General features: G+C 42.5%; 2 protein-coding genes and 1 long non-coding RNA gene across 6 annotated transcripts in view; 2 read left to right on the top strand and 1 right to left on the bottom strand.

Moving 5' to 3' along the window:
* Positions 1-541: 541 nt before the first annotated feature.
* Positions 542-5,652, bottom strand: LOC150012737 (uncharacterized). Its single transcript, XR_016510532.1, has 2 exons — positions 4,871-5,652; positions 542-863 (listed from the first exon to the last, which is right to left on the bottom strand). It is a non-coding gene; the product is annotated as an uncharacterized LOC150012737 (long non-coding RNA).
* On the top strand, positions 5,557-12,280 carry CKS2 (CDC28 protein kinase regulatory subunit 2). Its single transcript, XM_090273984.1, has 3 exons — positions 5,557-5,754; positions 9,967-10,094; positions 11,956-12,280. The coding sequence occupies exons 1-3, from the start codon at positions 5,696-5,698 to the stop codon at positions 12,006-12,008; spliced, it is 240 nt and encodes a 79-aa protein (XP_090130110.1). The 5' UTR covers positions 5,557-5,695; the 3' UTR covers positions 12,009-12,280.
* Positions 12,281-14,141: 1,861 nt separating this feature from the next.
* Positions 14,142-22,655, top strand: part of SECISBP2 (SECIS binding protein 2) — a 42,557-nt gene continuing 34,043 nt past the window's right edge. For all 4 annotated transcript variants that reach the window (XM_090273979.1, XM_090273982.1, XM_090273981.1 and 1 more), the window contains exons 1-2: positions 14,142-14,276; positions 15,214-15,359. In XM_090273979.1, coding sequence (XP_090130105.1) covers positions 14,241-14,276; positions 15,214-15,359 — 182 coding nt within the window. In that variant the 5' untranslated portion in view covers positions 14,142-14,240. The remainder of the gene's footprint in view (positions 14,277-15,213; positions 15,360-22,655) is intronic.

Raw genomic sequence — 22,655 nt, 5'->3', positions numbered from 1 at the left:
TCTGTGAGGTTTGCACATTCACCTCATTGTCTGCACTGGTTTCCTCCCACATCTCAAAGATGTGCGGTGTAGGTGTCTAAATTTTCCCACTCTGAGTGTGGGTGTGGGTGTGGGTGTAAGTGCTCCCTGGAATGGAAGGGTGTCTTGTCCAGGGTGGGTCCCACATTATGCCCTGAGCTGTTGGGGTACCACCCACAACCCTGACTGGAATAAGTGGGTTGGAAAAGAGTAATTTTTTAAAATTAATCTTTCTTAAATGTATATATAGCTCACATTTATTTCCATGTTTACTAGAACTGTTTTTTAGTCTTTATTTAGAAGTTTGGTGGTTTTTGTGACCAGGAATATGCTCTGGAAACTTAATTCTTGTTTATATCAAGTAGCCTGTGGTCAAACTGGTTTTGTTATACATTGTTTCACTTGGAGTTTCCAAGTGTTACAGGACAGGGGACCTGGCCCTGAGAGGGTGTGCCTAGGACCAGCCAGTAAGTGTGTGGGTTCTTAACTTTGTGCAGGAAAAATTTCACAACATGAGTCCAGGTGACTATGAGAGTATGTTTATTGAAGCTGGGGACAGTGAAACAAGTAAAGACCTCAGGTAGAAGAAGCAACAGGAAAGAGTCTAGCCTGGGCTCTCCTTAACTCACTGGGAAGTCAGCGCAAAGGGGACCTTGGAGACAGGTTCAGTGGATTAGCCTCAGCTGAGCTGCAAGTCTTCTAGGACACTTAAGGGTTAAGGAGATGCATCCTGTGAGGGAAGAATGGGGTGGGGAGTCAGGGTAAAGGGGAAGGGAATGGAATGGGTTGCTCCCCAGATGGTCCTTTGTCTTGAGGATTTTCTCTCTCTTGCAGGCATGAGATTCCTAGAGGAGGACTAAGTGGCGGGTTTCAGCAAAATATTCATTAGTTTTCCAGATGTACTTTTTCAGGGTCATGGTCCGCACTTATTGGTCAGTGCCAGGGCAGGTGGTCCTGGCATCCCCCACCTGGTTTTGCTGCTTTTCTGGGCCTGGAGGTGAAATTGCCCCATCAGTTTGTTCAGCTATCTCAGTTTCTCCATTCCACTTGTCCTGTTTTACTGGCCTCACAAGAACCTATCAGTGACGTCAGGTGAGTACTTACTTTATTGTGAAATGTCTTGAGTTCATTTCTACTCTTTCATTCAACCCTTTGTGAACAGTAACCTGTTTTCCTCGAGGCCAGAGCTGCTTTGGAGATTGCCATTGTTAATCTGTTCTTGTTGCTTTGTAGGTACAATCTGCAACGTCTCCTTGGCAGCTTTTAGAAATTTCCTTTGTCTTCGATGTTCTTAAATTGTATTATAATCTCTCTATGGTTATATTTTTCTTATCGATACAATTAGCACTCTACAAACCCTTTGAATGTATAGACTTTTATCTTTCCTTAAAGCTGGGGAATTCACAACCATTATTTGTACAAATATTTCCTGTTTATTTTTCTCTCCATTTGGAAGTCTTGTAATGATAGCTATCACTTTTAGCCTCTTTGAGTCCTTCTCTTTACCCTTTTCTGATGTTTTCTGAGACTGTTACTCAACCCTATCCTCTGGTTCACTAATGTGTTTTTTGTATCCATAATGCTTTCAGTTTAGCTGTTGAAGTTTTTATTTCAACTAGTTTTCAATAATATTGCCATTTGACTTACTCTTAAGACTGTAGTTACTAATATCCTTTCATTTCTTTATAGTATTTACAACTTAATTCTAAAAAAATTTAATATAAAAAATTAAAACTTGAAAAGTATGTAAGGACATACAATATCTATTTAGATAAAAATTTAGCAAACTAGGAATGAAAGAATACATCCTCAAAATGATCTAAAGGGTATCTACAACAATAATAAAGCTTCAGCAAACAGCATACCAGGCTGGCTATTACATCCCAAAGTTAGTCTGTCTATCCATTACCATATTATCTGAATTTTTATAAGCCACTATTACACAGTCTTTATTGTTTCTTAATAAGTCATGATCTCTGTTAGTCCATTGAAATGTCTTTGCTATTCTTATCTTTTCTCTTCCATATATATTTTAGTTAAGTCCCTTGAAAGTAGTTTTTTAAAATTAGAATATATGACCAATTTAAAGAGAATTACATCTTTACCACATGAAATCTACCTTAACTCATAGTATATATCTCCCTTTATCTTTTATGCCTCCCAAAATTTCATAATTTTGCTTGTCATATTATTTGTATGTTTTATTGATTATGCTGTTGTCCCAATTTCTCTTCCTTTTGCTCCCTTTCACCCAGCACTCCCCATCCCTCCAGCAGTCCTACCCCCCTTAGTTCATGTCCATGGGTCATGCATATAAGTTCTTTGACTTTACCCTTTCCTGTACTACTCTTAACACCCCCTGTCTATTCTGCACCCTCCTACTATGCTTCTTAATTCCTGCACCATTTCTTTCCTTCTCCCTCTTTCCCCCTCACAGTTGACACCCCTCCACATGCTCCCCATACCTATGGTTCTATTCCCACTCAGGCAGTCTGCTTAGTTTGTTTTTGTTTGTTAGATTTTGTTGTTGATAGTTGATTTTGTTGTCATTTTAATGTTCATAGTTTTGATCCTTTTCTTAAGTCCCCTTGACATTTCATAGAATAATGGCTTGGTGATGATGAACTCCTTTAGCTTTACCTTGTCTGGGAAGCACTTCATCTGCCCTTCCATTCTAAATGATAGCTTTGTTGGGTAGAGTAATCTATGTTGTAGGTCATTGCCTATCATCGTATTTCCTGCCAGTCTTTTCTTGCCTGCAAAGTTTCTTTTGAGAGTCAGCTGACAGTCTTATATGAACCTCTTTGTAGGTAACTGTCTTCTTTTGCTCGTCATGTCTTTGCATATCTTTTGTTAGATTTATTTCTAGGTATGTGTCATTTGATGTTAGGCTTTAAGTTTGTCATTTTATTATTTGTTTTTGCTTGGTCTCTCTGTTTTACCTTCACGTACTTCCCCTTTATTGTCTTCCTGTACTGGCTCAAGAAGTCAGAAGACTGATGAGCTGTATACCTGTTAAGTCGAAGCAATAATTAAGTCTTCTGAAGAGTGTTACCAAGCTTTCAAGTTTTATGAAAAGTTTATTCTTATACAATAATGTTTAAAAATGAGTTGGTTGTGACTCAGGTGTGCAACTAGTATAGTCACACAGGACCCTTCACTTGGGTTTAATACTCTGCTGTCATGTCTGGTAATTCTCACTAATTTTATCTTTAAGTTTATGTTTTGTAAGTAAAGTCTAGTGGGACAAGAGAGCCTGTACTGAGGGTAGGGAGCCTCAGTTTACATGAAGCCCTGCCTCACAGGTGGGTCCCAGCCATGGGCTTCTCAACCCTCTGGTTCCCCTACCTGGCCGTCTGCCCCTCACCATGCTCTCAGTTTCCCAACCCCTGCCACCATCAGGGATCTGGGTATGAGGAGTGATGGCATGCATCTCCCTCCAGAGTAGAACAAAAACAAAAAACAGTTACAGGAAAAACAAAGTAAATAACACCACAACGAGGCAATCACTCAAATCAAGGTTGTAGAGTGTTTCACAGGTGAAAATGACTTGGTTTCTCTGATAAATTAATATTTGAAAAGATGGTGTCAGGGGGGTTTGTTTAAAGACTGAATGTGACAAAAACCAAATTCAATGTGTAGGCTCAAGTTTAGATGTGGATCAAAACCAATCAACCACAAAAAAGCATCTGTGAATCAGTGAATCAATCTAAAACAGGTGTCAGAATATTTTTTTAAATATTCATTTTAGAGAGAGGGGCAGGGAGGGAGAAATGGGAGAAAAACATCAATGTGTGGTTGCCTCTTACACTCTCCCAACTGGGTACCTGGCCTGCAACGCAGGCGTGTGTGTCCTGACTGGGAATCGAACTGGCGACCCTTTGGTTCGCAGGCAGGCGCTCAATCCACTGACCCACACGAGCCAGGGATTAAAATTTTCTTGAGATGTACACCATAAGCACAGAGATAAACACAAAGTATCATTTCAGAGTAAAATTGCATCGTACTTGGGATCTCTTTAAAGACATTATAGCAAAAAAGGAAGAGGAGCCTAGATGAAACAAGAGCAATATATTTATTGCTGAACTGAATAATTGGTACACCTGAGTTGATTCTACTATTCCACCTTTGTGTTTGAAATTTTCCACAATACATTTCTGTAAAGTACATCTCCTAGGAAGCTTTTCTTTCCCAGCTTCTGCCAGAAAGTTAGTGATTTCCTTAATCATATCCCTTAATAGTTTATTTACACCTTTACCATCATAGTACATAACTACACCCAGTTATTATACATAATTACTTATTAAATTTGGTGCTCATGAGCAGAGGACTCTGCTATGTTCCGGGTACAGTGGTGAACACGGCACATGTCCTCTTCCCTGGTTTATGGAGAGTACGCAACAACGCACGTGGAAAGCCAGGCAATCACCGCAAACAAAGTCCAGGGACCCTAAGCAGGGAGGGGAATGGGGAAAGCGGGGGGACCACCTGAGCACAAGGTATAAGGAAGCCCTTTCAGAAGATCCGGGTGAAGGCCGACCTGGTGTGGGGGTGTTGCAGGGCCCATCTATGCCCTTACCCGCACTCTGCGGCAACTAACGCTAAACCAAGCTCAGTTACTACAAAAATATGCTCATTTGGGGAAATGTGAAAAATACTAAAAAAGGTAACTTGTCACCTAGAAAGAACTGCTATGCATCTTGGCATTTTTTTCTTCCAGCAACTTTATTTAGGGTTCAATTCTAAGAGCCAAAAGAACTTAAAAACCACTTTCAGTCCCACTGTTCAGTAGTTATTTTAAGGAATCATTTTACATGTTTCCATTTAGAAAAGCACGCATATGCAGGCGTACCTACAGGGCTGTCATCCACGTGTGCGCACGGCGGGAGAACACACGTTTTACCTAACATCAGGCCTCCGGGGCTAGGTCCCGAGCTCGCCGTCCACGCAGCACCCTGGCTAGCTTCTGAAACCTTCCCTGTAGCACGACCTCGGCCTCCCCGCGACCCTACTCCCCAAACTAGGCCCTGTTCCTCCACACTTTCCAATCCTGGACTTCATGCGGCCTAACGTGACCGTTCCGCTTTCCCCACTTCCCACCGCCTTGAGGCGCACACCCTAGGCCACGATACCCGACTCTGTACCGGCTCAACAAGCGGCCGCTGCGCGGGCACACCACCCCAGGCCTCGCCAAATCCCGCGATACTTTGTACGTCCAGCAGGTTTGTCGCCCTAACTACCCTGAGGGCCTGGAACGTTCCAAGCCTTCACGCATGCGCTCTGCGGCCCTTAACGTTTCGACTCCGCCCTCCAAGTCTCGTTCCTTATGTCTGGAAGCTACCCGCCTCCACGCCACGCCAATCATCCACTTCTTCCCTCGGCAGCCTCGCAACAGGCCTCTGAGTGGCTGATCTTGGGAGTGAACAACGCGGAGGAACGCTGACAATAGGTTGGAAGCTGACCCCGCCTTCCCATAGTTTGCGAAAAGATGATTGGTCGGTGTTTCCTTCCAATCAGCGGAGGACTGTCGGATTCAAACCTAGATCGTTAGGCCTGTGGTCAGTTAGTCGCTGTTGAGTCGTTACCTTAGTTCAGAGTGCTGGCTAGTTGCGCTGCGTTGCGTCGCGCCCATTCTTCGTGGCCCTGCGCTCCCATTTTGCGCTGCTCACCTGGCAGGATGGCCCACAAGCAGATCTACTACTCAGACAAATACTTCGACGAGCATTATGAGTACCGGTGAGCTACCGGCAGTCTGGCTCCATCAGTCGGGCAGCCTGGGCTCGGGTGGGGCCGGAAGTCAGCTCAGGTGGTCCTCGGGTTGGAGTAGGGGCTGGAATGTTCCCGTCTTTTCGCCTGTGCGGGCTGGGCCGGCCTCCGCCCTTTGTTCGGTTTGTGAGAAGGCTGAGGCGGGTGCGGGGATGGGGCCGCTTCGGAGTCGCTGCCTGAAAGGGAATGGGCGGAAGGGCAACAGCAGACCTGGGTTCTCGGCCACAGCCGTGTCGGCCCTCTGGGCTGGCCAGTGTCGACAGCCAGCGCCGAGAACCCACCTCCTCCATCGGTGCTGCGGTTTCCGAGGTTCGCGAGTCCGTTAGCATTACTGCAGTCGTCCTCTCTTCCAGTCACTGCCAGGTGGAGGGTGCAAGGGTCGTTTTGGTTTGTTAACATAGAGAAACACTTATCTTTTTCCAGCTTTTGAAGTTAGTGGTACTAAAAATGACCTAGAGAGGAAATCCCCCCAAACTTGGCACATTGATTGGAATTTGAAAATATTTATTGGGTGATCTGAGTAGCGTTTTTTTGGGGCGTTAACCATGATGACCAAGGGCATTCTTAAAGGGGGTTCAATTTCAGACTAAATTGAGAAATTGAGTGTACTAAGGGCATTTTTTTTTCCTTCTAGTGTATAACGGCCAACTGATCTTCGCTTTGAGGAATTTTTGGCCTCTGAATCTTGATGCGCTGCACTAGAACACAGTTGCTGAAATTAGTCTGTAAAATTAGCAACTTGTATTGTGGGAGGGAAGAAACACGTCATTTACTGGTCTCAGTTGTCTGCAGACTTACTTGGGGCGTGGCTTCAAAGATCGGCTTGACCCTGGCCGTCCTCCTGGATGGTGACTAAGAAGCTGCATTCTGGAGCCAAGTTGTGACCTTGTTTTCTGTCTGCTGCCCTTTCAAGTTAGATTTCTGAGAATGTTATTTGAGGGGAAAAAACATCATGTTTGGAGTGTCTCTAGTGTCTTCGAAATCTGTATTCTCAGAAGAAAAACAGGGCTTAGAGATTAGTAATACATGCATTGTTTTACATTCCAACCAGAAAAACCTTGTTTTTCTGGATATAAATTTGAAGTCGATCATTTTTTTAAACATGGTAACTATAAACTACACAGCCTGAATGCTGTAATACGTTGGAATAATGTTCAGTTATGTGATGTCGACCAAGAGTCCAGCTGGGGATAGACAGTTACAGACAGAATGTAAACCATATTACTTTCCCTAAAATTTGGAAAAATATTAATTCTGAAACTCTTATGGCTCCACAGAAATTAAGATACTATTCAGGTTTTCTGGCAGTAGTTTCATTTTTTAGCTTCAATAAACTAACAGTCATTGATGATCATTAGGTAAGTGGTCTGAGCTATCAAAATTTTAGCCAGATTTAGTTTGTGGGTATTAATATATAGAAGAAAATCCTGTCATATTTGAAGTGATAATATTTCTAATCCATTATTAATTAAAAATGGTCTTTCTTGACCAAGTCACTGCCTTTATACAATAGACACAGAACAGTAATTAATCATCAGAGATAGTTTTAAAGGCAAATCAATAGTAGGTAATAAAGTTCATGAAGTGTGGTTCTAGGGCAGTTTGTATATGGTGGTGCAACATGCAGTGTGAATTTCAAAAGTGTTTATTTTTGCCAATATGTGTAGTTATCCACATCTTTGATTTTTCTTTTGTAAATGCAATCTTAATATCCTATTCCTTTTACTTAAGCTTAGGTTCTTTTGTAAATGGACTTAAAGACTTAGTTCTGTTAAATAACATCTGGAAGAAGTATTATAGGATGTATGGATTTAAATTTATAAAAGCTGTAAATGTAAAAAATCCTATCCACAGCTTATGTCTGGCCCTCCCAATTGCATTTTGTAGCTCCTTTGTTGTTTATATTTGTTTACCTTCTCTCCTCCATGACAAGCCCATAGTACTGAAATAAACGTTCAGTTTTGGAAATCATTTTTCTTACACATAGTTAGAAAACTATCTTCATGCAACGAAATACACGTAGGATTTCTATGTGAGCTTGAAGCAACTTACACATTTTTCCTTTATAATTAAACACCTTGATGGTGAGCCTGTTTCCATGGTTGCTGGAGAGGATAGAAGTTTTCACGTATCTAAATAACATATTGATACATTTATGTAGGTATACATAATAAGAGGGTACATCTATTTAGCATTACATTTCTTTTTGAGACTAATCAACAATGTGATAGAAGTAAAATAACAGGTTATTTGCAGAACCTTAAAAGTAGATGTTAAAGCAGCATTTGAAGAATGAATTAAGTAGATGGTAAGTATTGCTAAGAATCAACATGTAGTTCGTGGGAATTGGGGAAATTTTCTCTAATTATGATAGTAAGCATATTTTGTCCTAGCCTCATGGCAGTCTAGCTGCAGAATACAATTGTTCTAAGGCTCGCTTTTGTTCTGCAAATAATATGAAATTGGTACTTAACTAACCAGCCACAGACTAGGTTGATAACAGTAATCTTACAGTGGGTTATGGGTCACTTCCTGTGTGCCACAAAATAACCAGATTGCACCTTTCTTACCCACAGCCAAGCTGATTCACAGGTATAGATATCTTTTACTGGTCAAAATCTTTGGTTGGTGGTTGTTGATTGTGTATAAAACTAATACTTAAACTGGAAGTGTTAAATGGTGCTGGGAACTGACTTTATAAAGATCTTTTTATTGTAATTAAATAAGAAGTGTGGGGTACCTGTCCCACAGATTCCTGATGTGGATGAAGTGACCGACTCAGAGGCAAAACGAGGAAAAAGACGGGGAGTGCCTCTCTGTGGAGGACACTGCCAGACCTTTCCTGGGTCTGAGTTTTTATTAGGTTGGCTACCTGTAGAAATGCATGACTTGAGGAGGCAGCCCCCTTCTAACTATTGTTAGCAAGGACAAAGAGAAATATGAGTCAACATGTAGTAATAAGTGGTTCACACTTTCAGGGCCAGAGTACATTGCAGTTTAGACTGCACTCCTGGAGTTAAGACATTCTGTTGATGTAGATTTGGAGTTACACAAAGCAGAGCAGGCAGAGCAGGCTTTACTAGTATCAAGGAGCACATTACATTCTTATCTTTTTTCCTAAGACCCTTTGGAGAGTGGGTATAGTTGTGCAGGAATTGGAGCATGCTAACCAGCTTGTCCTTAAGACTTATGGGCCCATATGTCACAGTTTCCCATACTGTACAGACTGGTCTCCCACAAAGAAGAGGTGGTGCAGATATGTGTTTGAGAATTTAAATTATAAAGCTACAATTTTATGTGTTCTTAAAGACATTGTGTTCTTGACATTGAAGAATATTGCATGCCTTCCTGAAAAAAAGTTTTGGGTATATAGGTCAGTTAACTTAACTGGAAAACTGAAAGTTGCAAGATACATGTATATGTCTGATTAGTATTTTTTGCTTTTGATTCTGAACAAAGTACAACTTCTGGAGTACACAAGTATTTGTACCTACTACAAATCTACAATGTTGAGTAATAGGAAACCCAAATTAACTGTTAACAAATGAGACATTTTTTTTCTCTTTATGTAAAAGGCTACATGAGGCTGGGATGACTGCTCCACAATTATGGACAGTCTTCAATTTACAGTAGCTTCTGTGGTCTTATATGGTTTCTTTAGCTCCCTGCTCAGGTTAATCTACTTCAAAATCAACAGGGAAGAGCTAAAGAGAAGACCTGGGCATGTTATTTACTTTTGCGGACATTTTCCATAAATTACCTATTTTCTGCTTATATTCCATTGCCCAGGGTTTAGTGACATGGCCAGATATAGTTGCAGGGATGTATGGATGTTTTTTGGGTAATTATGTGTCCAAATTAGTTTTGGGGGTCCTATTCCAGAAGATTGAGACTAGTAAACTATGATAGGAAAAAAGTTAATCCTAAATAAAATGCCTTCTGGTTTTGGAATGCATAGTCTTACTTCCCTAATTTGAACAGGCCATTAAAAATCGTACTTAAAAGTAGTGCAGATTGTAGTCCTCAAGATTGATGCCAACTGACATAATATGTCTGTTGCTTTAAGGATCTTCAAGGACAAAAACGCTCAAATTTTAAGTATCCTAAAGATGTATGTGTAAAGTTGTAGAAAAAGCCATATTTACACACAGAACACTAATACTTGGCTGTGTCTTTCAACAGGCATGTCATGTTACCCAGAGAACTTTCCAAACAAGTACCCAAAACCCATCTGATGTCTGAAGAGGAGTGGAGGAGACTTGGTGTCCAACAGAGTCTAGGGTGGGTTCATTACATGATTCATGAGCCAGGTAAGTTGCTGTATGGGAAAACATTAACTGAATTAGAATAGTAGCAATTGTGGTTGTTGAAAACTTGTTTAGTAATACTGACATTCAATGATATCCTAAAGTAACTTTTGTAAGTTTTGACTATTTTTGAATGACTTGATTTCTTTCCTCCCTAGAGAGGGTTCAAATTTTACAGTAAATACCACACGAGTGAAAATAATGCATTTTTCTCCCCTGCAAAAAGATGAGTCAAAAAATAGGCTATTTGTTTTTTTAAAAAATTGTGTCATTGTTAATAATAATCTTATTTTGCCATAAACATATTTAGTATTATGTTATCCCTTCTTTGAAAACTCAGAACTTTTAAGACAACTTAAGTATCCTTAAGTTTTATGTACAGAGGCCCTAACCAGTATGGCTAAGTTGGTTGGGAGTCCTCCTACAAAGCAGAAGGGTTACCAGTTCAATTTGTGGTCAGGGCACATGCCTAGGTTGCAGGTGTCTAGGTTGTAGGTTTTGGTCTTGGTTGGGATGCGTATGAGAGGTTTCTCTCACATCAATGTTTCTTTCCCTCTTTCTCCTTCCCTACCCCTGTCTATATATTTTTTTTTAAATTTTATGTACAGAAATTTCTGCAATTTATCTTTTAGGCTTCTATTAGAGGATAATTGTTATCAACCATATGTAAGATTAAATGAGATATCATAGCCAGTGAATTCAAATGTGCTGCCTGTGTTATGCATTTATGAGTGCCTAAGTGGTATTTATCAGTTTTCTAGATACTAAAGAGTAAAGCAAAACTTGATGGAGTTAAATTCTACTTATGGGTTATATCACTAAACCTAATGTCAAGAATTTATAATTGGAACAAAATTTGAAGGCATACCGTGGAAACAGCATTAGATGGACCTAAAGCTTATTTTCCACTCCTGCTAAGGAAAAGCAGAAGTAGCAGCATCAAAAACTCCACAAGACTCAGTTTTCTTGGAATTTGGGGCATGTAATCATATTAAGAGTTTGAGATGTTTCTCCAGATAATACAAAAACTGAAGAACTTAACTGTAGATTACTAGCTACCTCCCCATAATGAAATAATCTACTGGGAAGGACCCCTGGGACCGGCATTTTTATAAGCTGGTGGTTTTGAATGAGGTGTGTGTTAGGTGTCTATCCCACAAAGATAACTTCTCTTTATTGTTTCCTGGAACTGAGATTCTAAAGGTAGAAAACATTCTCCCCAAGTAGCTTTTCTATTTACCATCCCTTTTCTCCAGGGTGGGTAAAACTAACATACTGGGGAAATATTCTTGTCAGGTTGTTTTCTTCTGTTTCCTGTTGACAGTGACTTTGAAGCAAAATTTTCAGATACAGTAGTCCCTCTTTATATCACAGTTCATTTATCGTGGCCTCACTGTATTGTGGGATTTTTAAAAATATTAATTTAATTATTTATCGCGGATTTTTCACTATATCGTGGGATTTTGCGATACTATATACGTATGTTGTTAAAGTTATGTAGGTTTAAGAGTGTAGAATATGTTTAAGAACATAAGTAGTGTTTATAAAAGTGGAAAAGGTTAATAAGGGACTGGAAATGGCTTATAAGTGTGTGGGAAGGGTTTATAAAGCCTTAAAATATATATAAATACTAAAATAAATGTAAGGTTCCTACTTCGCGGATTTTCACCTATCACGAGGGGTGGGGTGTTCTAGAATGTAATACCCGCGATTAGTGAGAGAATACTGTACCTCAATAAGTAACATTAGTTGACCATAGGTTTATTTTACTTTATTTTGGTTCAGTTGAGTATTCTTTGAATTTTGTTTGAGTGAAAATTAACCATGATATAGTAAAATGATATAAAACATTTTCTTTCCACAGAACCACATATTCTTCTCTTTAGACGACCTCTTCCAAAAGATCAACAAAAGTGAAGTGTACCTGGGGATCGTCAATTAAATCTTTCTCAAATTTAATGTATATGTGTATATAAGGTAGTATTCAGTGAATACTTGAAAAATGTACAAATCATTCATCCATACCTGTGCATGAGCTGTATTCTTCACAGCAAGAGCTCAGTTAAATGCAACTGCAAGTAGGTTACTGTAAGGCGTTTAAAATTTCTAGTTACTTTTTGTTTTAGTGTTAAGTGCCTGTTTGACTTTACCTGTTACTTTTGTTAAATAAAGTTTGTATGTTGCATTTATCACTGTGTGAAGTTATTGAAGTTTATTTTAAGGTTAATTCATGAATAGAGTTTGTTGGATTATTTCAGTTTAACAAGTTTAGTCCTGAGGAAATTAAAGGGATTTAAAAATAGCTTGGTGTGATGAGGGTGTAATTTAATTTACTTATGAAGAAACCAAGAACCAGGGATAAATTTATTAGAACTAATTGTCTAGAATCTCCATTTGAACAGAAAGGAGCCCAGCTGAATATTTTCTGGGCTGCTTCCTCTTACCTAAGAACTGCCACATTCAGTGGCCGTGTGAGAAACCACTTAACCCTGTTTCTCCCTTTCTCCAATTGCCAGGTGGGGCTGTTTCTATAAAATACCACAGCATTTTAGAAGTTTGAAAGCAATATAAAAACCTGTTCATGCCATAGGTAGTGTATTTTGTGCCTGTAAATTGCCTTTTTAGCTGCTAGGGAAATGTTTTATTAAAGTTAATGCAGTCTTGCCCTGGTTGGTGGCTCAGTGGATTGAGTGCCTGGCCTGTGAATACAAATTTGCTGGTTCAATTCCCAATCAGGGTACATTCCTGGGTTGTGGGCCAGGTTCCAGCGGGGGGGGGGGGGGGGGGGGCGGGCCGGGGGCGGTGTGTGAGAGGCAACCAGTGTTTCCCTCCCTTCTCTAAAAATAAAATCTTTAAAGTTAATGCAGTCGTATCTTCATTGGTATGCTGGAGAATCCTTTTAAATGAACAAGAGCGCCGTTTGGTGGTCCTCTGTATGTCCCCCTTTAGAAAGGGGTGCCTTTACACATAAGCACAATAAAGATTGAGACAGCCTAGAACTTTACTCCCGCTTCCAGGGACCCATCAGTTGCTTCCAGAGACTCATCAGAGGTCTAGGGCTAGCGAGTCAACAGGAAGATGCCAGAATTGCTAAGTAAACTTTATTGTATTTAGGGCAGACCAAAAACTGGGAGGTAAGGGGCGGGGCGGAGGCAGAGGTACCCCCCCCCCCCCCCCCGCTACCTCCAGCATCGATGACGGCCGCCAGACCCTAGGCCTCTCCAGGCTCCCAAGGGGTGTGCCCAGGCTTGTTTAACCAGTGGGACCCACACAGAAATCTGAAGAACTGGAGCTGCCTGCATTTTTCCTGCTTGAAATAATGTACTTTGCCTTCATTCAACGCCTCTCCGTGCAAGGTACAGGTTTCCTACAGTTAACTTCAAGCCTAGGGTTTTAAACCTAACCAACGTCTATGGGTCCAAAAACCGACACTAGCGGCAGCCTTAAATCTAATTCCTACACCTTCCTCCTAGCTGCGGTGCAAGTCAGAAATCCCTCTCGGTCTGCACCCCGCAGCCTCCCTCACCTCCGCGTGTCCCTGGCCTGGCGCCCATTTCTCATCCTACTCAACTCCTTCCCTTGGGATGGCATTGCCGTCCTCCCTCACCCCCCCTCCCCGCCCCGCGAAAATTAGACGACTCCATCTACCTTTCCCAGCACCCTTTCTAATAGTCAATACCTAATTGGTGAATTGAGCAATTTTTAAGTCATGTGGTTACTTTCAAAGTGCCTTAAGTTCCTGCCTTAAGTTCCTGGAAGTCAGTACAGCACGTCTTTCTTGGTGGTTTTCTAGGTGTGTAGGACTACAGGTCTGTCTCCTACCTCCCACATCCCCGCCCCGCCGTGGCTCCCGCTGCCCCTCCTGGACTGCTCATCCCGGTCTGCTCTACCAGTACCCCGAGTGCTGCGCACTGCTTCTGCAGAGGCTAGCGAGCCGGCCACCTCCACTTCCGTGCAGAGGCTCAGCCGCTGCAGCTACAGGCGCTCCCCGCCGGAAGCAGGGCGGGTCGGGGCGCGTTTCTGTGACGCACTTCCTGGCGTCTACTCGGAAGGCGGAAAAGGGCTGAGGAGGGCTTCTCTGCGCTTGTCCAGACAGCCGACGGGGCGGCTGCTGGCCTGCCGGGCCGGCCTGTGTCGGTTCCGCGGGCCATGGCGTCAGAGGGGCCGCGGGAGCCCGCCAGCGAGGTGAGGACGGCGGCCCCAGGCGCCCCCAAAGGCGAGGGGCGCGGACGGGGCTGGGGCGGCGCGGAACGCAGTGAAGGGCGGCTGGCGCCCCGACGCCGGCGCCCACACCGCCCACTGCTGAGCTGGGTGAGGAAGCGTACGGCCAAAGGGAGACCGCCCAGTTCCCGGAGGACAGGCTGCGCCGGGAGCCGGCCCCCCGCACCCGTGGCCGGGAGCGGCTTCTTAAAGTAGCTCTCCCTCAAGCGTTGTTTGAAGCGAGAATCTCTGCTCTGCGTGCGCGCTGTAACCACTAGATGGCGCCCAGGCAGTCGCAGAGGTCGGCTTTCTGGCAAACCGAACACCGTGTTTTCAGTTGTCGGTGAAAGTAAATCTCTTAGCACGTGTCTTAAGACCAAAATCTGTTTTTTTACTTTCATATTCCAAGGGCTTACGTTGATAGATTTTACAGCAAAACTTTTGCTTTTTAACAAAACAACTCTCATGTTTCACTGAGTGAAAAGAAAATGGTTTGTGTAACTTTTGAGAAATTCAATGGAAATCAACTTTCGCAATGTGTTTTGGGTGCTACAGGTAATGTTTGATTACCGGCAGTGTTCCGGTTCTGGCTTATCTCTAGCTGCAGCTGAGAGAGGTAAAATATCCCTATTCCCGGTTAGAGCTGAGGACATATCAGTTATGGCCCTAGCTATATAACCTGGGTTGAATTTTACTTTCTGTGTAATTGGTGTTCTTATTTGGTGGGCCGCTTTTTCTAGTTAAAAAAAGCATTGGGGGAAAATTGTTGGCAAATGCTTGTCTTTACTAGGCAGAGGTATTTGAACAGCGCTGGGATTAGCATTTTCGGGGGCTGCTAAAAGGAACCACTCTGGGTTTTTTGCTTGTTTATGTTTGGTTGATCTCATAACGTATGTAGCTAAAACCTCCTTTTTTTCCTCAGGGCATCAAGTTGTCGGCAGATGTCAAACCATTTGTCCCCAAATTTGCTGGGCTCAGGGTGTCATGGTTAGAGTCACCGGAAGCACACGTGTTCCCTAGCTGTGCAGCCCCACACTATCCTTGTGTTCAGGAACTACCAGTACCTGAGTACGTATTTCTATAAACGGCACGCCTTACCTGAGGACTTTCTTTTTGGGCCTTAGTGGTGATTAGACTTTACAATACAATACACTGGCTAACACATTTAAGTTCTCAGAGCAACTAGAAAAAGATGCTCCTTAGCCAAGAAGAGTCTGAGTCAGGAGCACAACTTAAATGCATCCTGCAGGAGAAACTGAAGCTTCAGCTCTCCCTTTTCTTTCTCTATACTCAGGTATTTTGAATGAAGAAAGTGTATAGACTGATTTGCATTTATTAGGAAATGCAGTTTCAGGATTCATTTGTGCATAAAGTTTAAAACTGTCATATATATGATGCAAATGAAATGGTGGGGATGGGGAGGAAATGGTGTAGAGAAAAACGCAAATGAATAAATATGCTCTTCAGTTTTAGGGTTTGACATTTAAAAAACTTACTGGGGAAGGAATGAGAGCTAGCAGCCATGGCTGCCTCTTTGGATAATTCTTCAGAAGTTTCCTGGTTTTGCTTTCAATCCTTTTGTATGTGTCTTGTGGAGATGGGTTCTACAAATTTTGGTTATAAATTCTTCTAAATTTGAGTTGAAAGAGGGCTTATTTTCTTTACATTTTTGTTCTCAGAATGCATTCTTAAGGTATTTACAGAATGGTTTCCATTGTTAGCTGAATTTAGAAAAATAAGTGTTAAGCTTTTCATATAATTGTGCAGATTATTTGTAGATTTATTTTTAAAGTATGAACTACCTTTTTGTTATGTAAGAATTCTTTACGTTTCTTTGATATGTGCCTAACTTGTTTCCCTTTTTCTTTTTTCCCCCACACCTACATGGTGTAATTGAAAATAGTTTATACTTCATATGAATTTTAGAATTATATCCACAAGAATGAAAATTGGAATGAGTAAGAAAATCATTGAGTTATCTGGTATATTTAGGAAATATTGAAAGTTGTAATTTTCGACAAAAGTTCGAAGACCTGCCTGTATGTGCTAAAAGGTCGTTGGTAGGAATACCCAAGTTTTCCACTGTAATTCATCTTTTATAAAAGGGATGTTAGCATGGATCTCATCTGAGTTGTTCCCTACCTTGGGTGGTTCACATAATAAAATACAGAATACAGTGACAAGGTTCCTAAGCCATCTACTGGGTGGGATTCTAGAAACTTAAAATAAAGATGTAAAACATTCGTATAGCTAAAATAGCATCCTGGCAGTAACATGAACTACAGATGCTCAGTATTGAACTTAAAAATTGTGTTCCTTAATCCTTTATCCGTTTTAGCTTTGATTTTGATTTTTTTTTTTTTTCCTTTAATTCTCATTCGAGGACATGTTCATTGATTTCTAGAGAGAGGGAAGGGGAGAGCTAGAAACATTGATGTGAAAGGGAAACATCAATTGGTTGCCTCCTCTCCATGCCCCAACTGGGAATTGAACCTGCAACCTAGTTATGGTCCCCACCCAGGAATTGAACTGGCGGCCTTTCAGTGTATGGGATGATGCTCCAACCAACTAAGCTACACCTGCCAGTGCTGATATTGATTTTTAATTGTCAAGGAAAAGATTGGCTGGCAATATTCCTGACTGGTAAGAAAACAGTCAGGGACAGAGGAGGCATGAAATCAAAGAGGACCTGTAAGAAAGAATAAGAGCCTTTGAAATGGGGATGAAATGGGGAGACTTTACCTAGTAGAGAACAGATTATCTAGTCAGTTCTAATGTAGGTTAAGAAGTGCATTTCACTAGTTAGATTTTGTCTAAATGGAGGACTGGAGGTGATGAAGGCACTTGATTGCAAATATTGATATATATGTGAAGTCCAGAGAAGAATGATGAGAGGCTTGGGCTCAATGAGTCTGACAGGTGAGATAGAGTGAGTGCAGAGGAAACCATGCCAAAGAGAAGCCTTTGGGAGGTGGGCAAGAATATGAAGAAGTTAGGGCTTGCAAGTCCAGGCCAGAGGAACTTTTCTAGTGATGTGATAGAAGGGCTAGACCTGGCCAATGCTATGCAGACAAGGAGACTGCATGGGAGGAAGTAAGTCCTAGAGACTCCGGATCGTTGATAGGGGTGGGGCAAGGAGAAGAGGAGCAGAGGGATGAGCAGGTTTTGCACAAATACATCGCAGATATGAGCTGCTGATATCAAAGGGGAGTATAGGATAAGACAGTGGGCATAAAGGAGATAGTTTTACTATGGTTAAGGCTCATCTGGACAGTTTGTGGCAACTGGAATTTTAAAGACAAACCATTTGAAGTGTTGTTCTCTGGATATAATTGTATTTGCCTTGGATGGAAAGAAAAAGTACCAACTTTTCCGAGGAAGAAAGACCAGTGATGACAAGGCCTAGATTGTGATGGAGCTAGGACACAAGCCAAAGTCTACTAACTCATGGATGAAATTTTCTGTATGACAACAGTCTTCAAAACCACCACTGGCGACTTGGCTGGGTAGCTCATTTGGTTAAGAGTATTGTCCCAGTATGTCAAGGTTGCAGGTTTGATCCATAGTCAGGGCACATACAAGAAGCAGCCAATAAATGCTTAAGTAAGTGGAACAATAAATTGATGTATGTCTGTCTCTGTCTCTTTCTCTCTCTGTCTCTCTTCCCATACCTCTTCCTCCCTTTCTCTCTCTGCCCCTCTTCTGCATGCTTTCACTCCCTCCCTTCCTCTCCCTCAAAAAATCAATCAATAAAAGTAAATTTAAAAAACCACCACTGGATTAGCCCCCTTTTTCTTCTTTACCTAATTTTTTAAAAGTATATTTTATTGATTATGCTGTTACAGTTGTCCCAAATGTTTTCCCTTTGCCCCACTCTGCCTGGTAGCTCCCTTCCCTTGAGCAATTCACTCCTCCTTAGTTCATGTTCATCGGTCCTGCATGGAAGTTCTTTGGCTTCTCCTTTTCCTATACCAATCTTAACATCCCCCTGTCCGTTTTGTTCCTACCCATTAGGCTTCTTAATTCCTGCACCACTTCCTGCTTTCTCCCCCTTCCTCCTCCCAGCTGATAACCCTTCAAATAATCCCCATACCTATCATTCTGTTCCTGTTCTGTTTAATTGCTGAGTTTTTGTTTTTATTTTTTAGATTCAGTTGATAGTAGTGAGTTTATTGTCATTTTAATGTTAATACGTTTTATCTTTTTCTTAAGTAGGTCCCTTTAACATTATATATAATGGTGGTTTGGTGATGATGAACTCAGCTTTACATTGTTTGGGAAGCACTTTATCTGCCCTTCCATTCTAAATGATAGTTTTGCTGGATAGAGTAATCTTGGTTGTAGGTCCTTGCTCTTCATCACTTTGAATACTTCTTGCCAGCCCCTTCTTGCCTGCAGAGTTTCTTTTGAGAAGTCAGGTGATAGTCTTATGGGAACTCCTTTGTAGGTAACTCGCTGTTTTTCCCTTGCTGCTTTTGAGAGTCTCTTTATCTTTAACCTTTGGCATTTTAATTATGATGTGTCTTGGTGTAGTCCTCTTTGGGTCCAACTTGTTTGGGATTCTACTTCCTGGACTTACATGTCTCTTTCCTTCACCAAATTAGGGAAGTTTTCTTTCATTATTTTTTGAAGTAAGTTTTCAATTTCTTGCTCTTCACCTTCTGGCACCCCTATGATTTGGATTTTGGTATGTTGTCCTAGAGGTTCCTAATTCTCTTCTCATTTTTGTTTTGTTTTGTTCCTTCTTTCTGTTCTGGGTGAATGTTTATTTCTTCCTTTTGTTTCAAATCATTGGTTTGAATCCTGGCTTCCTTTCCATCATTGTTGGTTCCCTGTATATATTTTTTATATTGGTTTGTATAACCTTCACTTCTTCCTTTATTTTGTGGCCACACTCAGTCATTTCTCTGAACATCCTCATCACCACTGTTTTGAACTCTGCATCTGATAGGTTGGCTATCTCCTTTTCATATAGCTCTTTTTGGGGGGCTGTTGTTCTGTTCTTTCATCGGGGCCATATTTCTTCGCTTCCTCCATTTGGCCACTCCCCTGTATTTGTTTCTATGTATTAGGTAGAGCGTCTTTGACTCTGTGTCTTGATAGTGTGGCCTAATATAGTAAGTGTCCTGTTGGGTCTAATGGCACCGCCTCCCCTATCACCCAAGCTGGGTACTTGAGGTGCACCCTTCATGTGGGATGAGTACTTCCTCTTACAGTTGGCCCTTAGTTGCTGTTGGCATATCAATGGGAGGGAATTACCCAGGCCAGTCAGCTGCAAGGACTGACTGTGACCACTGACCACCAACCACTGCCCTTTGTGGAGGCTCAGCTGTGCAGGGACAGGGTGGTGGTGCTCTGATGTGGTCAGTAGCTGTCCACTGGGTGTGCTGGCCCCGGGGTTTCCCGGGTGGTGCAGGCCAAGGTCAGCACCAGCCTGTTTTTTGCCTGGGACACCCTGCCTGAGCTATAAAGCAATCTGAGATGGTTGCTACTTGTGCTGGGCTTGGCGATTCCTAGACAAAGCCAACCTGTGAATATAAGCTGGCTGCTGCTAGTGCTGGGCCTTGAGCTCACTGAGGCCAGCTAAGGAAGTTGTGCAGCGTGAACCAAGACTAGCCATTCATATGGAAAAGCAGCTTGGGGGAGCCTGTAAGTTGGGTGGGGGCAGAGTCTGGGGAGCTCTAAGGTGGGTCAAACAGTGTTATCAAGGTTGATGGAGTCTCAGATATGGCACCAACTTGCTGGCTCTGGGGGGGAAGGGTTTAGAAGAGACAGTGGCCAACAGTGCACTAAGGTTCGCTTTTCTCCACATCCTCAAACAAAACAAATGAACAAAATAGAACCAGAGGCATTGAGACAAGGCACAGACTGACAGTGACCAGAGGGGTGGGGTAGGGGGGAGAAAGGGGGAAAGAAGGGGAAGGGTTTAGTCAAGGAACTAATATAAATGACCCTTAAACATGGACAATAGGGTGTTGATTGACTGTGGGAGGTGGGTAGGTGAGCGGGGGTAGGGGAGAGCAATGGGGGAAAAATGGGATAACTGTAATAGAACAACAATAAAATGAAAATAAAATAAAAAAGAAAGAAAAGAGAAGACAGTGGTCTCTGGTCATCTTGATGCCAGGCACTTCAGTTCCTCCCTGTATGCCACTGGTGCCTTTCAAGCTGCTACCCTGGTGCTGGAGCTCAGAGGGAGTGAGTGTGAGTAGGTGAGTCCGTGTGTGGGTTCTTTAAGAGGAACTGCTTGGGGTCCCAGCAGTTTCTTCCACTGCCTCAATCCCTGCTGGTTTTTGCAGCCAGAAGTTGTGGGGGACTTATCTTCCTGACACAGAAACACTGGGCTGATGGTCCTGGTGTGGGGCTGGAATTCCTCGCTCCCAAGATATCCCTCCTGAATTTTTATCCACCACTTGTGTCTCAGAGACCAGCCCATTTTCTGCCTGCACCGCTACTCCCTGTCTTAATGGATGTGGTTTCTCTAATGAGTAGTTGTCAGACTTCAATTCAACTCTTATTTCCGATGGTCTGGCTGATGTTTGTTCTTATTTTAGTTGTAATTTTTATGTGGTTGTGTGTAGAGGTGAGCCATGTCTGCCTACACCGCCACCTTGACAGGATCTCTCTTCTTTACCTAAATTTTATTGGTCTGTTCATTTATCCAGTTTTTGGGCTGGGGCAGTCTTTCTATCTTTATCCTATCAACCCATCTTCTTTGCCCATTTTGTGAAGAACGGACTCCTTTCACCTTCATCTGACCCCCATTAGATTTTCTGAGCATCAAATAAATAAAATGGGGAGGGAGTCACATCTAGGGATTAGCATTTTCCCTCTTCAAGAAGCAGTACCAGCCAGGTGGTCTTTGGGGCAGAGAAAGGTTAGTAAAAGAGTTTGTTTTCTTTTTAATTAGGGATACTGCATTACTACAGAGAAGGAAAACTCTGATTCCAAAAAACCTCTGCTGCCTTGCGGCATACCTCTTCAGGGGAAAGGCTAAGGGAGTAAACCCCGACAGAAAATCCGGAGCCGGAGTCCCTAAGGCGGTTTGACGTTGTAATCGACACCGGCAACTCCTGCGGCGCACCTGAAGCCAAGCTGTATTGACTCCGTCTTTCCCTTGGACCCTTCAGCTGCGAAGAGAGGGGGGTCTGCTGCATGGGCAACAGCAGACCCTCCATATCACCCTGCCCAGGCTCTGTAGCTTCAGCTTCACTGGAGAGGACACTCCAGCGTCATCGCAAGATGTCGATTCAACACGGGAGGAGACAGATACCGTGTCACTCCCGAGTCGGACTGCACAGCCATTCTCGGCGGTGCAGATAGACTCTTAAGAAGCTACACCATCGTCTCTCGAGACGGACGGCTGCCAACGACGACTGCATTACTAGAATAAATTGCAAATAACTAAAAGATATTACAAGCTCTAAACCTATAAAATATCATGAATTAGTAGGCAGTGATACCAGGTAGTCTGTGATTAAGTACTGCATGGAAACAAGAGCAGTGACCATTCTCATGATGTCTTCTAGGTCCAGCTTGGTCACAGTGACTCTCCTTTTGCTCAGGCTCTTACTTGCAGCAGAGTAGAAATAGGATTTCTAATAAGAGTGCTGGTGCCTGGGCCCATACCTCCTGGTGGTCACACAGTTGGAAGATCATATAGGGTGTGCCATTATTAGCTCTGGATTTTCCTGCCTTTCAATGGACCAGCACACTGCACTGATTTGGTGCAAGAAAATTTTCAGCTGTGGAAATTCACAGAAACATGTAGGCTCATTTGTGGGAATGAAAAGGTTGTGATTTGTGTTTTAACTCTGCTCTTTAGCATTTTGTCACGGTATCAGCTTCCGCTGCAAAATGGTTGAATTCTCTGACCGCATACCACATTTGCTGAAAAATCAGTGTTACATTGTATTTTGGCTTAACCTAGCAGCTTAAGCAAATTGGATCAATGGCAGTGTTCACAGGTGGTGTCCATCTGGTCAGTAGGGTGTGGTAATTCCATGGCCACCATGCCCACAGCTCCCTTTTGCAGTTCTGGCCCTGCAAATCAGCAGAGCACAGCATATGGTGGTGGACTTAATACAGGGAAAGGGCTGCAATAGAATGTCTCTGGCCACCCAAAGGCCCTGGGAGGTAGCCCTTGCAGGTTGTCAGGATGAAAGTTGGATTTGAGTGGTGGGGCCCTCGTAGAAAGAATGGTCTTGGTGGCCTTTTTTGTCGAGGTTGCTGAGAGGCAGTCCCAAATATTGGACATCGTGAGAGTGAAAAGCTAAGGGGCATCCCCTTGGGTTCTCCTGATGCTCATTATAGTAAGGTCCTGTCAAAGATGTTCCAGCTCAGTAGTAAAAAATAACTAGGTCA

This window comes from Furipterus horrens, unplaced genomic scaffold, assembly GCF_987537825.1.
Source record: "Furipterus horrens unplaced genomic scaffold, mFurHor1.1.pri manual_scaffold_4, whole genome shotgun sequence".
Lineage (NCBI taxonomy): Eukaryota > Metazoa > Chordata > Mammalia > Chiroptera > Furipteridae > Furipterus > Furipterus horrens.
The sequence above is the reverse complement of the archived record's forward strand: the minus strand, read 5'-3'. Positions and strand labels throughout refer to the sequence as shown.